The sequence below is a fragment of the Hippoglossus stenolepis genome, chromosome 16, assembly GCF_022539355.2.
Source record: "Hippoglossus stenolepis isolate QCI-W04-F060 chromosome 16, HSTE1.2, whole genome shotgun sequence".
Taxonomy (NCBI): Eukaryota; Metazoa; Chordata; class Actinopteri; order Pleuronectiformes; family Pleuronectidae; genus Hippoglossus; species Hippoglossus stenolepis.
Window position 1 is genome coordinate 16,625,475 of NC_061498.1, and position 18,106 is coordinate 16,643,580.

The 18,106-nt window shown below is 41.6% G+C and overlaps 2 protein-coding genes across 6 annotated transcripts in view; one reads left to right on the forward strand and one right to left on the reverse strand.

The window, feature by feature from the left end:
• Positions 1-12,656, forward strand: part of LOC118123772 (glycine-rich cell wall structural protein 1.0) — a 17,992-nt gene extending 5,336 nt beyond the window's left edge. Inside the window, exons 4-25 of one of the 5 annotated variants that reach the window (XM_035181353.2) lie at positions 114-173; positions 266-298; positions 541-615; positions 730-813; positions 1,474-1,503; positions 1,798-1,842; positions 2,305-2,355; positions 3,716-4,387; positions 6,390-6,452; positions 6,573-6,620; positions 6,743-6,787; positions 7,831-7,881; positions 8,070-8,099; positions 8,231-8,269; positions 8,376-8,435; positions 8,725-8,769; positions 9,735-9,794; positions 10,173-10,247; positions 10,632-10,664; positions 11,510-11,548; positions 11,950-12,006; positions 12,291-12,656. In XM_035181353.2, the coding sequence (XP_035037244.1) occupies positions 114-173; positions 266-298; positions 541-615; positions 730-813; positions 1,474-1,503; positions 1,798-1,842; positions 2,305-2,355; positions 3,716-4,387; positions 6,390-6,452; positions 6,573-6,620; positions 6,743-6,787; positions 7,831-7,881; positions 8,070-8,099; positions 8,231-8,269; positions 8,376-8,435; positions 8,725-8,769; positions 9,735-9,794; positions 10,173-10,247; positions 10,632-10,664; positions 11,510-11,548; positions 11,950-12,006; positions 12,291-12,295 (1,700 nt within the window). In that variant the 3' untranslated portion in view covers positions 12,296-12,656. The remainder of the gene's footprint in view (positions 1-113; positions 174-265; positions 299-540; positions 616-729; positions 814-1,473; positions 1,504-1,797; positions 1,843-2,304; positions 2,356-3,715; positions 4,388-6,389; positions 6,453-6,572; positions 6,621-6,742; positions 6,788-7,830; positions 7,882-8,069; positions 8,100-8,230; positions 8,270-8,375; positions 8,436-8,724; positions 8,770-9,734; positions 9,795-10,172; positions 10,248-10,631; positions 10,665-11,509; positions 11,549-11,949; positions 12,007-12,290) is intronic. The other 4 variants (XM_035181354.2, XM_047343965.1, XM_035181355.2 and 1 more) reach the window with 4 other exon arrangements.
• Positions 12,657-12,831: 175 nt separating this feature from the next.
• On the reverse strand, positions 12,832-16,724 carry LOC118123773 (perforin-1). The gene is made up of 5 exons (XM_035181357.2): positions 16,627-16,724; positions 14,770-15,329; positions 14,507-14,645; positions 14,220-14,434; positions 12,832-14,115 (listed from the first exon to the last, which is right to left on the reverse strand). The coding sequence occupies exons 1-5, from the start codon at positions 16,684-16,686 to the stop codon at positions 13,236-13,238; spliced, it is 1,854 nt and encodes a 617-aa protein (XP_035037248.2). The 5' UTR covers positions 16,687-16,724; the 3' UTR covers positions 12,832-13,235.
• Between the last annotated feature and the right edge of the window lie 1,382 nt (positions 16,725-18,106).

Here is an 18,106-nt window from a genome sequence, read left to right on the forward strand (position 1 = left end):
TTTTTAATTATTTTCAATACTTTGAAGCTTATTGTTTTATTTACACACATCACACGAGTCGTTCATGTGATCATTTCATATTTTAATAAAGTATTGAACATTTGGAGCTTCAGTTGCAGGAGCCCTTGGAGCTCTGGGGAATCGTTATGGCAACAAAGCGATGAAGGCTGGAAGTACGTCAAACTTGTTTGCACTCTGCATCCCCGCACATTCATTTTCCAGCAGATCAGTCATGTTTGTATTTTCTCTTTTCTTCAAACATTAGTTGGACGTTATCCTGGGGCTCAGCTCAGTCTTGGTAAGTTTCATCAGTTAACCTGTGTGACCAACAGCCCTGAGAAGCAAAAACAGAAACACAAGCATATGAAGTCGTTTGGTCCTTTTGTATTTGAGGTGTACTGCAAAGTGAAAAACTCCTCGCTGGGGCTCCTCCATCCAGTTCTGCTGCAGAGATTCAGCTTGTCCTAATTCTAAATGATGATACGTGTGGTCAGATTCTGCTGTTCGACATCAACGCTTTCTTTTTCATGATTTTCACAGGGGGTTACAGATCTCTTGGAGTAGGAGGAAGAGCAGGCCTGAGGCAAGGTGGATATGGAGCCCAGGGAGCCTATGGTAAATCAGATTATAAAACCCTCACACCCTACTGTCACTTTATTATAAATGATTTTGACTTCTGTTGTGTATGAGTCCCATGTGGTTAATTGTCTATGTTTCTTGTGATGGCAGGTGCCAACCTGGGCACAGGAACGGGAATGGGGACTGGACTTACTAACGGACTGGGACTGGGCTTGGGCCAGGGAGGGAAACGAGGTAAGAATAACGTTTAAAGGAAGATGCCTGAGTTGAGGGGCTTGTTGCGCTCGTTCAGGTATCTTCTCATGAGGCCTTTTTGGAAACCATCCATTAGAGGATTTCTAGGCACACGCAACTGGGAGGAGACCCAGGGGTAGAACCAGAAGTCACTGGAGGGATTAGATATCCCACCTGGCCAGGGAACGCCTCGGGATTCCTAGAAGCGGCTGGATAGCATACCTGGGGAGAGGGGAGTCTAGCACACCCTGCGGAAGAAAATAGACAGATGGATAGATGGAAGTTTTATAGAAACTAAAAGTGAATAAACACTAAACACTCACTGCAGGCTTTATAAAGAAAATGTGACTGCCCCAATGCCCATAAAACCTGGCATCATCCTTATCTTCTTATTTAAAGCAATGAGGTCTTAGCTGAAGATGTAAATCTTAAAGGGTGAAATAAAACCACTAATTTCATTATTTCATCAAGAGACAAGGATTTACTGCAGTGATTTATTTTTAAAGACTTTACACTAAAGCATGTAATTGTCCAAAAGTAAAGTCACTGGATGATCTGTAATGAGGAAAAAGCTGCATATTGCAAAAACAGTGAAGTAGGTCATCAACCGTAGAAATCTTTTTAAATAGAAATGAACTCTTTGTTTTTCTGACTTTTCAGTTTATGGTGCTGGCCACGGAACTCTGCCAGGTGAGTGATTCCACAGATTGTTTTGTGATTCCTGTGCAGTGTTTTCCCAGATGAGAGTTTACACAGAGAATTACACCCTCTGTAATCGCTCTGCTTGTTTGTTTGATAAATCTCAGCTGAGTGGCACTTTCTTCTGTGAACACGATGTCTGGGGCAGGCTGCATCTTCAGCAAATAAAAGATGTGTCCTCGTAAAACAGGGGAAAATCCAGGGCTTCTGGTGATCAAGTGTGTTTGTCTGATTTAAAGATTCGCTCCACGTCCTCTGAACTCGGCTCTTTGTTTTTCTTGCCAGGATATGGGGCTATGGCTGGCATGGGCTATCCTGGAGCCCGACCAGGTAGGTGATGAATCATGAAATGAAACATGACTTCTTCCATTCAGTTCAGATTTGTACAGAGACACTGGAGTTGTGATGCTGAGAGAAGTTCTGAGAATGAATTCAAACTGAATGAGTGTGTCTTGTGTCCTATCACCCACACTAACTCACACTCGCACTGTTTCATGGATAAACATGTTATTCAGGTTTCATAAAACACACTTTTAAAATGAAATAATTTATCATCTATATCAAAACTATATCAAAAAATGATTCTTTAATATCTGATTTTTAAGATATATGATTAATATAAGGGCTTGTCTTGTTCCGATGAGATGGATGCCTTTTATTTTATCACTGTTACAGAAATGCTCAGCTTTTTAAACCTTTTTCAAGTCTAGAGACTGCAAGTGTATGTGGCCACAGTGTCGTCCTGAGTTTGTCAGTGAAATCAGTGACAGTCCCCTTGTCTGCTGTCATTAGGAATTGGACTTGGGTATCCCACTGGACAGAGGACTGAGGAACAAATACCCGGTAAAGCCTCTACCACAGCCACCTGTGGTATTTGTGTGTCTTTAATCTGTGTCCACTTGTCTGTAACCTGTCTGTGACATTGAAGATTCACATGCTGATGTGAGTGTTTCATACAGTACGTGTTGCATGTTGCATGAGTTCTGCAGCTCCTACTGCCACAGGTCCAGTCTGAGTCTATCAGCCTTAATTATTGCGGTGCACTTAGAGCTGTGGTTTACACAAACTGAATGGGGCAACTGGAAAACAGGTTCTGTCGAATACATGCAGACCATAGACTGTATATAAAGATGGCAAATCTCCACTTCCTCCTATTGTACAGTAATGAAGCCAAAAAATAACATTTCAGTGTGACAAGAACTACCTAAAATGACAGAATCTTTGAGAAAATGTTATTTAATGTGTACATTGACTTTTTAGTTTGGTCCATGTCCGGTCTGCTAACATGGAGTAGGCGGGGTTGTTGACCTATACTGCAGCCAGCCACCAGGGGGTGATCGAAATGATTTGGCTTCACTTTTGGGGAGGGGCCATGTCATCCATCTTTATATAGAGTCTATGAAGCACACTCATAACCTGATGATAGTAAGACTAAGATGATCCTTTGATCATTGTGAAAGATGCATTTTGATCCATTCAAAGACCTTTTTTTTTGAGTGTATGGAATATCTGGTTCCTGTACTTTACTCTGGTTCCTGTTCTGGTTCTGGTCTACAGTCACTGATTATAGTTTAAATACAAAATCTCCATAGTTTCAAAAACTGAGTGAAACTGTGTTGTGAAAACTAGAATTCTTTCAGTCTATTGTCAAACGTTTTGGCTTTTAAAATGTTTGCTGTGTTCCACTGTAGTTTTCTGCTTTTATGTCCCATCTGTTTGACAAAGCTTTGTTTCTGTTGCACACTGATGTTGTGAGTCAGGCGGTGTCTTTGTCTTGTGGTGTTTTTTTATGGCATTTCAACTGCTTGAGGTGGCAACACTTTGTTGTGATGTCATGTTGTATGTGTTGAAGTCATTGCACCGATGCAATGAGAAGTACAATATTTGTCCTTCCGAGGCTTCAGTTGCGTCTTGTCTTCTTTCCGTCTCAGTTCCACATTATGCTGACGATTTTGTCCTTCTTTATCTGGACTAATTTCAGCCATAATGGATTCTGTTTTTTCTCGATTCGGTCTTACCTCCATTTGAGTTATGATTACTCAATGGATGATGTGTTAAATTGCATCGAATTGAAATTCAAAGTAGACTTTGAATCAAAACACATTTCTGCCACTGGCCAATACAGTGTGCTGTTGACCCTCAAAGAAACACTGTTGTCTCTGAGCCACGAAGAAGTCACGAATGCATGATATCTCTCTGCCAGGTGTGTCTGCAGCAGATTTGGGTGGACCAGAGCTGGCCAGTCTGGGCCAAGCTATGCAAGATCTGATGAGAGAAAAGGGCAGAGTACTTGCTCTCTTGAAGGGGAAAGGAGACAAAGGTCTTGTTCCTGAAACACCAGTCGGAGGTGGCAGTATTCTTGGTCCTACTGCACCCGAGTTACTGGCAGGAGGAGTCCACAGCCTCGAACCGTTAGTAAAGTCATCAAATCTTGGATCTACAAACCCTTTTGATAAACCGAGTAAAAATCTTGGTCTTGCTGCTTCACAAGCACAAGGAAGAGACAGTCATGAGCCTACAGTCTTGAAAAGAAAGATCACCACAGGCCATGGAGTCACACTGGCAGCTGGAGGAGTAAGACAGCAGCTGCCTCTGAATCAAGACAACACCAGAAACCCGATCTCCGCCTCCTCTCAGGCACAGAGTGCTGGAGACTACGATTTATTGATTCAACAAAATCAGCGAGCCCCAAACTGTGGATCCACTCGTGATTTGTCAGAGGTATCAGAAATCAATCACCGTGAGATTTTGGGATCAGAAAGGACTCAAGGTTTTTTGCCTCAGCTTCACTTTGGTAAAGGCAACAAACATCTTGGACATGCAGCTCCACAAGCACAAAGAGAGAAAGCCTATCCACTGCCTCAAGATCTCCCAGGTAATATACTCTCTCATCCAAAGGGTCAGTGAACTGGAAACTATTGATCTGCTACAGTGGATGGGCAGATGGTGTCAGACACCTTTGGCTTGTGACTAAAGACATAAATGGGCTTAGAATCTGTGGAACTGTTGCTGTAGAAAGCCATAGCGGTTCTGTTCATTTTTGAGGAAGGTGAAGCTATGAACTGGTACCATGTGCAAGTAGAACCCAAAGTTTAGGCAGGGCAGGAAGCTTAAGGCTTTACTGCCGATGGTCAGGACGCAAAGCACCTTTATCGTGCTGAACACAATGTCAAGAAGCCCATAGCTCTTAGTATCCTAAGCCAACCTGGGAGGAGTTCTTCGTCTCTTTTTTCACCATTTCAGTCTCTTTTTTTGTTGTCCACTTGGGTAACGACAGATCATTTTATTTTCCTATGTACAATTTCCTGTAGAAGTCCTATAAATGGTAAAACTGTTGCCTGGATGTGTATTGCTTGGTACGCAGAAGGGAGTCCCTGGCGCAATTTCGCTTTTACATGGACAGAGACTCATAGTAGTCACTCAGCATTAATGATTGAGAGGTTTAAGCATCTAACAGACCCTTAATGTGAGCTGTACTTCTGTCTGTACTTATTTGACTCTGTTTGCCATCAAGTTGGAAATGATGCAGATGATCAAAGTCTGACATGATGGTAACATCCACTCTGACTGTCAGGACTGACAGGAAATTGAGAAGTCCTGTGCTGGCTGATTTAAGATGGTCCTTCATTTTTAAACCTCATTTGCACAAAAATGCAATGATGACATTATTTTAAATTACCCTTAAATTGCCATTTAAAAAAAATACTCATGTATAAGTGTTTCAGTGGCAGACCCACTAAAAGTTAAACACAGAACACTGGAGCTCTATAGATTGAATTGTTGAGTGTAAGTGCTCTCGCTGCCTTATCTCTTTCTGTGGTCAAATGTGAATGCTACTTGGTGACAGAATGAATGTGGTTTCTTATCATACTAAATCATCTGCTGGAAGACATGAGTTGATTTTGTGATTTCTGTTGGAAAAATCAAACTAATTGCCAATATTTTCACATCCGTCTGCAATGCAATGATTGAATGCTCTCAGCTTGAGATCCTGTCTGATTCAAGATCTCATTCATCCCAAGAGTGGTCTGTTGTTACAAATTCCCACATGGTTGGTTTTGTTATCGTTCGTACACATTTGGTTGGTAAAATTTGTTTGGGTTTGCTGGATCTAATGCAGAAATTGCAGAAGAAGACTGAACACATCCAACAATACTTCTGCATCTCATTGTCTGGTTTGCCTCAGATTCAGGGAGTGGGTTCAGGGAGTGGGTTTCAGGTTGTCAGTCTTTTATTTTAAAGGTCTTTGGACTGTGCCTCAGGTTGTCATGATATCTTATTTTGGAGGTCCACAACATCTGATGTATTTTAAGATTTAGTCCAGGAGAGTCAGTGCCCAGTGGAGAGGCTGCAGAAACGTTGAAATGTACCGTGTGTCTCTTTGTCCTGCTGTCACATGTCAAACTCCCATTTAGAGCAACCTCTGAATATCATGTTAAATTGTGTGTACATGAGGAATGGCAGCAATTCTGATTCAAACCTGATTTTGATATTTGGTGTCCTAGTAAAGCTGGGTTTGTGTCTGTGGGAGCTGAAGAGACTCTCAACCAATGCCTCACTGTGTGATCAATATTGTATAATTGTGACAATAATAAAAATGTATTCATAGAGCAACTTGAATAAGACAAGAGAACCCAAGCACAGGATAGAAGAATGAAAGAAATTTATAACCTCAAATATATAGAAGTAATCAATATAAATAACAAAATCATAAGCTGTGATCTGGAAGTGACCAGCAGAGCTCTGTTTTAGACCATCATTATTGTGTTTCAGCATGAATATAGTAATAAACTAGTGTCTCTGTTGGACATCATATCCATCTGGGCCACGTTAAATTACAGGTGACTTTGCTGAACTTGTGCGAACCTTCTCCACAGGTTATATCGGCGGAGCGGGAAACTACCTGGGAGCAAACCTGGGCCCTGGAGGCTACGGAGCAGGTAACGTTGGGCACTGACACGTCACAAAAGAAAAGTCAACAGTCTTTTTTTTTAGCAGACGGAGATGTTGATGTATATTTACACTACCTGTGGTAAAGATTTCCAACGCACTGTCCGCAGGTTTGGGGCAGGGAGCATACCTGGGTGGTGCGGCTGGCAAACATGCAGGTAAACACGCACATTTTCCATTTTCACCATCCTTTCCTTTGTTGTGACTGAGGGATTTGAGTGCTCATTTTTTCCTTTTGCACCGTGTCCTAACTCTAAACTGTCTGTGAAACACATCTTAGCTGCCGCTGCACTCGGACAGGGTGGGTATCCTCAAGGTGTTCCAGGCAAGTCTACCAGTGAGGTGGAGGAAAATTCTTCCATCTGTCCATTTGCATCCTTTCCTTCTTCAGCCTGTTCTCCTTCAGTCTTTGCTGCAGCTCTTGAATTCTTAAAGGAATCGTTAAACATTTTTAGAAATACCCTTATTTGCTTTCTTACTCGACACCACCCTAGGCTAATTTTTTCCATCTCTTTATTTAACTCCTGGCATGAAAGCAAACACATTTATAGCCCTAAATCCCAAACCATTCTTTTGAGCGCCTTCCTTCACCGACCCTATGCTGCTCAAATATGCTTGTCTGAAAACACAGATTTGAGATAATCTGGGGTTTTTTCCACCTTGGAGGCGACAACGCACAATAGATCATGTATCACGCATCAGAAAATAAGCTCTTACTCTTATTCCATGTTCACACCAAATGCGAAGCCACTTCCCATGTTGTGTACTTGTATGAATTTGGCTGCAGGATCAGGGCCCAGTCACACATCAAATCACCACAGCAAATGTTGCAGTGGTGATCCTTCACCTCCCGTTCACTTCCAATCTGTGCAAGCGAGGAGACGTATACAAATTTCACTTCCTGGTGTGAGGCAAATCGCAGCGTGGCTTTGCGTAGAGTTCAACTTTGGTCAACTTTGACCCAAGCTATTTGCCTCACATTTGCGTATGTGTGAGTGCAATGAAGCGAATGACTGTATGTAATCTCATTGCACAAAAGGTTTGCTTCATGGGTTGTCTGAATGCACCATTACTTTACTTTAATTCGATCACTTCCTAGTCCTACACATTTTTTCTTCACCTTGCTGTAAATGTCACACAACAAGCTGCTTCACTATTTTCCATCACTTTCTTGTGAATAATTTGCTGACAAAAGAGAATTACTGCCAAACTTTTCCCTGTAAATCTCCTTTTTTGCATGCAAGTCAGTACAAGGAAATAGTCGTGTTTCATATTTGCCTTCGGCTAAATAATTATGCTTTTTGTCAAAGAAGTGTAATAAATGTCTGTCCCTTACATTATTTTCGTTCTAAATGTGTTTTATCACAGGCTATGGTGACGGAGCAACCGGGCTGCTGGGTGCTGCTGGAAATGGCTACGGTAAGTGGCAACTCATCAGTTGACAAATTCAAATCCTGTGCAGCACAGTTTAAATCAGCGAACCAAAATATTAACCTTGAAATGTGGGCGGCCAAGGATCATTCTTAATTCTGCATCGAGGCCCTCACGACAGGAGCCACGCTGATCATTGGTGTTCAGTGGCTGTTTTTGTTCTGTTCTCTTTCTAGGTGGAGACGCTGCAAAAGCTTTGGCTGCAGGTAGTGGGCGTGCTTAAGAAATCCCTGTCTTTTCATCAGAAATGTCAAAAACAAATGTGAATTGAAAATATAGGCTTAAAATTTCACCTGTCATTGTCAATATATACTTAACTCACTGCCCTTCGTCTCAGCAGGTTACGGTAATGGTTACAGCGACGGTTACGGAGCTGGTGAGTACTGTCGAAACAAAATGTGGAGAAGAGGTGGAACTGAGTGTACTTAAAGAGTCAAAGGCTGACAGACATTGTTATAGTGCTAATTAGAACTATGTTTCAGGGCTCGGTTACCCAGCACACTTAGCTGATGGGGCTGAGAACAAAGCAGGGAAGAATAAAGGTAATGGTTATAACCAGTTATAACCAGCTGACACCCATAACAGGGGATGGCATTAACCCGTAGATGCTTAACCTGCTTAAAATAAGAGGCCATGAGGGGAGCGACCCCTGCTCTGCTTAACATGTCCAGTTTGGTGGTTCATCCACTGGGTGTAGCTGTTGTCTCTTATTTCTAAAAGCTGACCACCTTAGTTTCTAACTTCCTGCTCCTGTAGATGCTTTTTCACGCAGTTCTGCTGTGATCCGGTTAATGAAGCAGCAGAGTGTGACCTACATGTTTATTTTTTCAGCCCTCAGCACAGGAGGCTACGCCGGGCAGCCCCAAGGAGCATATGGTAAGAGATTTAAGAATGGGGCAGCATCATATACAGTAGAACGCACATAAACCAACACATGGAAATACTGGAAATCAAAATTACCCTGATCTGTCAACAACACACTTTTACCAAATGAACCCAAAATATCTTGGATATGGGTGCCATGTTGTTCATATGATTTAATTTGGAGTTTAGGTATCAAGGTCCATGATACACATGCTTGACCTATCACAAGTCAGCTTTGGCTGTCTATAACGACATGTCACCCTGTTTTTCCAGCATCAAATAACAACTATGGCCCACAGAGAATTACCCTTATGAAACCAAATTTAAATTTACTCGATCCAGATTCTTATTTCGATCTGCACCAAATGTCACACCCTCCTAAATATCAGTCTCATAAACATGCCTGATTTTTTTCATCAAGACCCATGAATTGTCAATAAAAATGTTAAAAAACATTGTGTCACAATGTTCTCTCCGGACCCATACCACATCCTTTCACCAAGTTTCATGGAAATCCAGGCAGTAAACCAAAAACAAAGCAGATGAAAACCGTCTTGGTGAGGTAATAACTTAAAATGACAGAAATCATCTTTGAGAAAAAAAAAAATACATATGTACTTTGACTTTTTAGTTTGGTCCATGTCCCATCCACAAACATGGAGGAGGCTGACTTTGTTTTACCTTTACTGATCCAGATAAATTGGCCTCACTTTTAGGGAGCTGTCATGTCGTCCATCTTCATGCACTGTTTGTTATTTTAAGACTTCCCCTCTCTCTTGTCGTCTTTCAGGAGCTCTTGGTGCAGGGTTAGAATCAACTAGTGGCAAATATGGTGGGCAGTGCTGACATGACTTTATCTGTCTGTCACACTATTAGTTAGAAGCGGTTTCCATGCATGAGACAGACAGCGGTTGATCCTCCGAGCAGATGTCAGGGTGAAAGAGTCAGTTTGACCATGTGATCTTTCTTTTCCGCAGGAGCAGGAGCTGCTCAGGTTCCTTATGGGAACGCTCCAGTGATTCCTGCTGGACTGGAAGGTAGGAGGAGTACATTTGTATTACACCTTATGTTAAGTGTAATCACTCTCACGCACATTATGAGAAGCTCCACCACAGTCAATGAAAATGCTACTTTTTGATTGGCTGGCAGGAAATGAAAAGACCAACGAAACGCCATCAGTATTTGATAGATTGTAAACTTACATGAGATTTGATTAGTGAAATAAAGTCCAGTCATTTTATTTGCGCAGCCAGTCACAGTTTCAAAGGCCTCATGATGCTCTAAGAGATAATAACAATAAAACCAGAAGCTGCAGCAGTTATAGAAAATCACAACCCTCCTATTTTTCACACCTCCCCCCATCCTGTTAGTTTACCATGAGCTCAGAGTTTTAACAGACCTTTTTTTCCTCTTAGGTGAAGGGGGGTATCCGTACGGCGCTCAGTCGCTCAGCCTCAGCGCTGAAGGTGCTAAAACCGCAAACAAATATGGTGAGAGAGACTTTATGTTAGAACAATTATGTGTGAATAACGGTGTGATGGAAAAAGTAGTGCAGTATGTTGCCTTAGTTTTCATGTTACCCAAAGAAGTGAAAGCTCTCAGCAGACGAGTGCAAACAGATACAAAAAAAATATTGAGTTATGAACTTAAAACAATAAGCCACAGGAGTCATTTAACACAGATTTTATAATTAGTCATGTATTCTGGTAGAGATACGAGATTCTCCACGAACAAGAAGAATTTGAAGAATAGTGGGACAGAGGGCAGATTTATGTGCTATGGTATCCTATCACCTGTCTGTCCAGTATTTCTGTCTGTTAAAGTAAAGTAATCACTCTGAAGTTAAAGTATCTTCATGTTGGGTGTTGTTTCAGGAGCTGCTGCAGGATACGGAGCTCAGCAAACAGGTGAGTTTTCATGCACTCTTTTGCCCCAAAGAAACACGGTCACTTACATATTTTCCTGGAGACTTATGGCGTTTTCACACCTGAGCGTCCAAATCAAGGTTCAAATCAAGGTTCATGCCTTTGTGAATTTTGTATGACATCCGTTCTGTTGTCATGACCTCCATGGGCTGTGTCTCCCTATTCGTCACATTGATTGGTTTGTAGATGGGCATGCGTGTGATGATGGTGTATTGACAATTACAAAAAGTAGTCACAAGCCAAATACAAAAAGTCGTCTTTTGTTTGAATGGAGAAAATGAATCGGTTCACTTTGTTAATTTAGTTGACAGTGTCATTATAGTATTACTACCAGAAAAATGAGCATCCTAGTAGTTTACTGCAAGCAATCTTGCTAGAACTGCTTCTTCTTCTTTTCAAAACAGGTTTTCACACATCTAAATGTCTTGTTGGATCCAGTGACGGTCCGCTGTTCGAGACAATGGTTCTCGGAACCTTTCACACCTACTTTGGTTCGAACTAAACTGAAAATAGGGCTTGAACCAAACAAGGTGGATGTGAAAGGCCCTTAATCCTACCATGATCTTGTACTACTTGCCAAACTCTATCCCTTATCTTAACCTTGACCTTAGATCCCCTCAACATCATAACACACACACACACACACACACACACACACACACACACACACACACACACACACACACACACACACATACACACAATAAGCATGACCAAAAAATAAGTATTCCTAAAATCAGTCAAAACAGACCCTAGGCATAACGGAAATATATTTAGTGTGTTTGTCCTGTCTTAACACTTGGTATCTCTTGCATGTGTTTGATCAGGTTATGGTGCACAGCTGGGAGCGGCTCAAGGTGCTTTGGGTGAGCAAGAAACCCCCCTGACTTGGTCTTTATATTAGTCATCAACCACATTTTCAAACCAGCTTGTCCTGCCTGGTTATTGTGTGGGTGTGTCTGAATACTGGTGTGCTTTCTTACACACATGCACAGTTTTCCTGAGTAAAACAAATGAAGCACAGCTATTTTTGGAAATGGAACTCACAATTGTCCTTGTTACATACGCTGAGCATTTAATATGAATTGCTTGCACATGAAAACTACAGCTGCATGCATTATGGATTATTTTGCACTCAAGGGTATGGAACCTGCACACTGAGTTGGCTGAGTCGTCTAATAAAAGAAAAGAAAGAAATGGGTTTAAGACAAGCTGTTAAACCTTGTTTCTTTGGCACATTTGTAACATAGATTTGATCCGTTCACAGGAGAGCAGGCTGGCAAATATGGTGGAGTTAACGGTGCCCTTGGAAATGGATACAAAGGTGAGAATGAAGGCCGGTTTACAGTGGGTGCATGAAGATTAAGGTCCAGTTAAAACATCATAAATAAGTTAAAAGATTCCACACAATGGGGGAAACTGGTTATTTCAGTTTCTTTTTTTAATAAATCTCTGTAATTTCCACTCAAAATAAAGTTTTAGATAGAATATGAAACCCAACGATTTGTTAAAAAAGGACATTGTGTGCTTTTTATGGTTTTGCGTTCATCACCATCCCATCTTTTCCTAATTATGTATCTGCCCTCTTTGTCTCCCCTTTTCAACCAGGCTAATTCAAATGACCTGAACCTCTTCAAGTGGATAATTTCCCTGATGTGTTCACTGTAATCTGTTCTAAAAGCCTTTTGTGTGTGTGTTTCGGTCCATTTTGTCCTGTCCTGTTGTCAGTTTTGTCCTTGTTTTATTCTCCTCGTCTTTTCTCTGTAAGGGGACATTTGTTACCCGTGTCTGTCTCCCTGGTCCAGAACCTTCAGTGCCCTACCTGTCTCATTCTGTCAATGATGAAAAAAATGGTGGTGAACATAAACAAGAAATTTGTGGCAATGTTTTGAGATAATTGTTAAGATGAATGTTTTAATCCAATAAATTATATGTCCAGTGATGCTGATTTGAAGCTTCTGAGTCAAAACATTTGACCTGTTTATCTGAACACTTTGTTCCTCTTTAATCGCATCAGCGAAGCCTCATTCGCACACAGGAAGTTCTACCACTTCCTTTCTCATGTTGGGCAGCGCTGTCTGAGATAAACACCAGCACTCAAATTGAAACTTAAAGTAAGAAGACATGAGACATGGAATACTACAAGCAGTACAGATATGATGCTTTTATTGTGGATAAATAATGATCATGTCAAGATACACAAAGTGACTAATGCATAAAACAGGCAAGCACATCTTATAAATGTTTGTGCTACAGATTCATTACACAAAATATGTATCAGACCAGTGTGTCTTTGATGAAATGGGCACAGTGTATTACAAATACATATATTCATAAGGAATAAAAAGATCTTGTCTGCCACAACTTTTATTTATTATTTGTTGTTTTATACATTTATAACATTCAATTTCAAATATCTATATCGCTTCATTTACAATGCATGCATAGAAACTGCTAGTCAAAGGCTTAAATATAGAATATACTGAACCAAATTGGACATAATATTAGGAACGTTTTTCACAATTGAATTGCAGCCGCTACGTTGGCCTCAGATTACACCACGTCAAACATGTCACTCTCAGCTGTAAGACTCTGGTTCCCCTGGGAACTCGATTTGTCCACAAACACACCCATCTCTAAAAGGAGGGCCTTTGGAAGGGGGTGGGCATGACGGGACACATACAGCCTCTTCAGGCTTGGACTCATTGGTGAAGCCTTATACTCAATGCATGTATTTCCACTCAGGCTCGGGGCACATTTCACCTCCCATTTGTAGTACAGCCAGCCGTGCTGCAGTTTACACACATCCTCCTTGACACCAGCAGACAGAACTTCCTCACATGCTCCCAACAGGTCGTCGTCCCATGTGTTGTCCTGGTCCCACACTTCAAATCTTACCTTAGGGAGTGAGGACAAATCCCGAGAGCCCAGGGGGACCACCATGGCCCAGTGTGGGTTGTTGTTGTTGTAAATGACAAGAGACTGCTGCACTAACTTTCCGTCGAAGGACACCTTCACGTAACCATCTGTGGCAGTTGAATGGTCACCCCAAAGACCAGTGGCCCGCTGTACGGTTATGATTACCTGTGCCATGCCCTTACGGACCGGGCAGCAGTCTCGGTTTACAGCAGGATCGTTGTGGCACTGGCAGACACATGGATCTCTCGAGTCGCTCTTGATCCCGGCCTGACAGCGTTCACTGCAGTTCCTCAACAGGCCTTTCTCCAGGATGTAATGGCTGATGGCTGAGCGCAGGTTCTTCCGGAGAGGTGTGTTAATAGGTAGTAACTCATGAAGTGACTTCAGGGAATATGAGACAATGTCTGGATTCTGTGGCAGTGTGGTTAGCCATTCCTTATAGGCTGATGGATCTGTATCAGCAGAATACAGAAGATCAGGCTCTGTGGTATGGCCTCCCTTTATTTCTGTGAACCTGCAAAGGGAAGTGTAGTTTCAACAGATGAATGGAAAATATGAGTTTAGAGATGCAAATGAAAAGAAAACATTTGATTGAATACATGAAAACATTTTCCCTACCTGTCACTGAAGTGGCTGGAGAAGGATGATTTACTGTCCATGTTGTTAACGTCCTTTTTGCACAATTTACTTTGAGCTTTAGCCGTAGCCACAGAAATGCTGGCAGAAGCCTCAACATCCAGGCACGTCTGCACCTCTTCTGTGCTGAGGCCCTGCAGGCTGACCTGGCACTGCCTGATGCTGGTCACAGATTGAACACTTCCCCCCAACTTCACCTGGAATTATATGATAAATGTATTATTAAAGTGTTGTTTTTGTATAAAATAGCTTTTTGGGGTCTCCTTCACCTTAGTGATGTAATGTGTGCCGAAGTTGTCAATCAGGCTGTAAAACCGTTGCTTGGATTCAGGGCTGTAGGCTTTGGGAAGCTGTTTCACTGCTATTTTAAACTCTTTGTGCAGTTTGGGAGTGTTGCTCACTCTGTAGCTGTTCCCAGTGAGAAACGAGACAAGAGGGAAACAAAGACAAGAATGAAAGAAGTGAATAAGAGTGTTGTATTTATTTAAGGAGTGTGTGGACAAAAGCTCAAGCTGATTTCTTGTCTTCTTACCTGTAATAGTCACAGGATATGCCTTGACTTGTGAAGCTGAACTTGTCGTCCTTGGTCTTTTCCATGGAATACTCAGCCAGTTTAGAATGGGCACCGGCCAACATCAGTGAGCCGCTTCTTTTGCCCACATCAACGTCTAGATTGGTTTGCCAGTTGTTTTCAATAGAAGCAGAGCTAGAACTGACCAGAGACTCACTGGAGTCGTGGAGTTTACTGGCCACTTTACTGCTGCAGGAGTGCGTTGCCCTCCAGTCCACCACAGACAAGGGGAGCTTTTGCCGTTTGTTCTCAAGGTAGGGGTTGCTACACAGCCTGCACGTTTTGTCTTTGTGTTTCCACTGATTCATGTCGATCACAAAGGCCCCCTTACGCTGCAGTTTGGTGATGTCGAAGCCTTCCCCGGCCAAATTGGTACCCGGCATGAACTCAGCCTCTTCGCACTCCCTGGGTTTCCCAACGGTGCATGACTGATGCGTGCACTGAGGGAGGGACAGAACGAAGCTGGCACAGATGACGATATTCAACAGAAACATGTTGCTGAGACGGGAGATGGTTTTACCCTGAAAACAAGTAAAGCAGTTTAACACACCGAAAAGTGGCTCACTGCATGTGTCACACTCCTTTTTTAAATGCCACACACTTTCCACCTATCTTAAAACTGTGATTTTGGTCCACAATCGTGTTAAAAGCTCTTTTCATAGGACTCTGATGTCTTTTGACTCTGTCGTGTTGTTTATGAAGCCGTTATGCTGCTTTTGCTAAGGTGTACAACTCTGTTCTCCTGGGCCATCCATCCATCCATCCATCCATCCACCCATCCATCCATTATCTGTATTGCTTATGCTTTGAGTGTTACTTGGTAAACTGCAGCTTATCCCATCTGAGAAGGGGGAGAGGTGGGGTACACCCAGGAAAGGTCGCCAGTATATTATGGGGCCAAAATACGGAAATGAAAAACTTTTCGGACTTATGGACAATTTAGAGTCTCCAATTAACCTAACCCCAAGTCTTCTGACTATGGGAGGCAGCTGGAGGAAACCTACACAGACTTGGGGAGAGCATGTAAACTCCACACAGAAAGACCCCGGTTGAACCATCTCAATCAGGTTTTTCATATTCAGGTCTGTGTCTTGGTTTGAGTCTTATCTGCACAATAATTCAGTTTCAGTTTTGAATTGGAGCTCTGTATTTCGCTTTGATTCCTTCACTTGTGGTGTTACTCAAGGCCAAATTTTAGGACCAACTTCATGTCACTTGGGTCTGGTTTGATGAAATATGGCTTCCTGTGGGGTTTTGCAAAAGATTCATGAGGAAGGAAATGCATATAACAAATTAAACCATCAAGTAAACCATCAGTGCTTCAATGTTTACATTTTGAATCATTTGTAGTAACATTTTTACACATTAGGTGCATATACAGCCAAACAGCCCACCTATAACCACATTTAGATTCCCCACATCCAGATATTTATTTGGATATTCACCAAATTACACATCCTAAAATGTCCTATTTTCTCAGAAACCAACCTCTGGTTTGAGCCAAATCGCCTCCGTGGTCCCAAGAACCGAAACCAATGACAAACACATAAATCACCTGAAGAAAACGTATTTGAGAAAGCTGCCTTAAAAATGTGACTTTACAGAAGTTAAAAAGTTCAATGTTGTTTTATGAGCTGTGTATAGAAAAATGTACTAAGTTGAATAAAGTTCAATGTACTCACGATATGAAGTTGGTGCGACTGTATATGGACAGTCATATTCAGACTTAATAACTTAACATGATATTAAACAGACCCCAGCAAAACCAAGTAAAAAGTGCAAGAATATCTTAATATGAACACGTCAGCACAAACTCACCTCCGTCTTGCTGCATAAACTGACTGCGAGCAAGAATAGCAGAGCTTTTACTTTATACATTTAAAAAAAGCCGTTTAGGTGGTGGGAGGGGGGCGAGGTGACGGTGGTCTACAAGAGAACAGAAGGGAAAAAAAGTGGTTGGACAGTTTCTTCGATGTTGAGCAGAAGCGTTGTTGAGTGGGAGGAGCTGACAAACTCAAACTGATCGTGACAACATGAAAGTAAAGGCTGGCTTTCCAGTCACTAACGAACCAGAGACCACAAACCTATCATTTCTCTGAAGTGGTGGTGGGCTGTGGCTGAGGACATTGAGAACTGGAGAGTGTGACACACTGGTGATCAATTTCCACAGTAGATCTCAAACACAAAGTGACTATGAGGAAAAGGTGAACTTTGTGAAGGACAAAAAAACCCACAACACTAAAATATGACTGTGACTAAAACAGATTTACAAAAATAAATTTAATTTGAAGAAACAACAATTGCACTATCTAAGGGCCCTTAGAAATCCGGCCCTTAGACATCCGGCCTGCCATCTTAATCTGTACCAAAATGTGTTACTGTGTAGTGGGCGAAAAAAGCCTACAACCCCCATGAAACCACCATTTAAATCCACTAAGTCTCCTAAATGTGATTTATTGTCATTAAGATCCACAAACTATTCCTTTGAAGATCAATGCCTAGCTAATCATTAAAATCTGACCATAAATCAGAATTATAAATAGTATTTTCTTTCTCTGGTGTAAGAGTTTTAGACCATTGGAGATACCATTGAAGGACTGACCTATTTTTTTAAATCTATGATATTACTACAGTAGGAAAGGAGACATGTTGTTGCTGCAATTAAAATATTTTTCCTTAGCGAAAACTTACAAATAATATTTTATAATAATAATTTTTCAGATGATAATTAATGCTTCTAAATCAGTGTTGGCATTTACACAACCAAGTCGGTCAATAGTCTGTCAACCAAAATAAGACCAGAAGTGGAGAGGGTGCACCTACAAAATAAAATGTACTCGCTAAAAGAAAGTATTTTTTATGTGCTTTGAAAGACTGGGCTGGATGATGCCAGGTACATTTTTCCAATGAGGTAGTACTGGTTCACAGGTTATGTGCACAATAATACAAAAGGCAGGACGTGGAGAACAGAGGGCGTCAGCTGTCAATGGTGACTAATTCTCTATGCTTTAAAGTTGCAGTGTGTAGAATTTAGTGACATAAAGTGGTGAAGTGTCATGTTGCAGCTGAACACCCCTCACCTCATCCTCCCCTTCCAAAATGAAAGAGAACCTGTGGTAACCTTAAGTTTTCATAAAAACTCAAAGGGTGTTTAGTTTGTCCAGTCTGGGCTACTACAAGAAACATGGTGGCCTCCATAGAGAAGACCCCCCCCCCGATGTAAATATTAATTATTTCAATATAAAGGGCCATTCAAGGGTAAATAAAACAACAATTTGTATAATTTCGATGAAACACA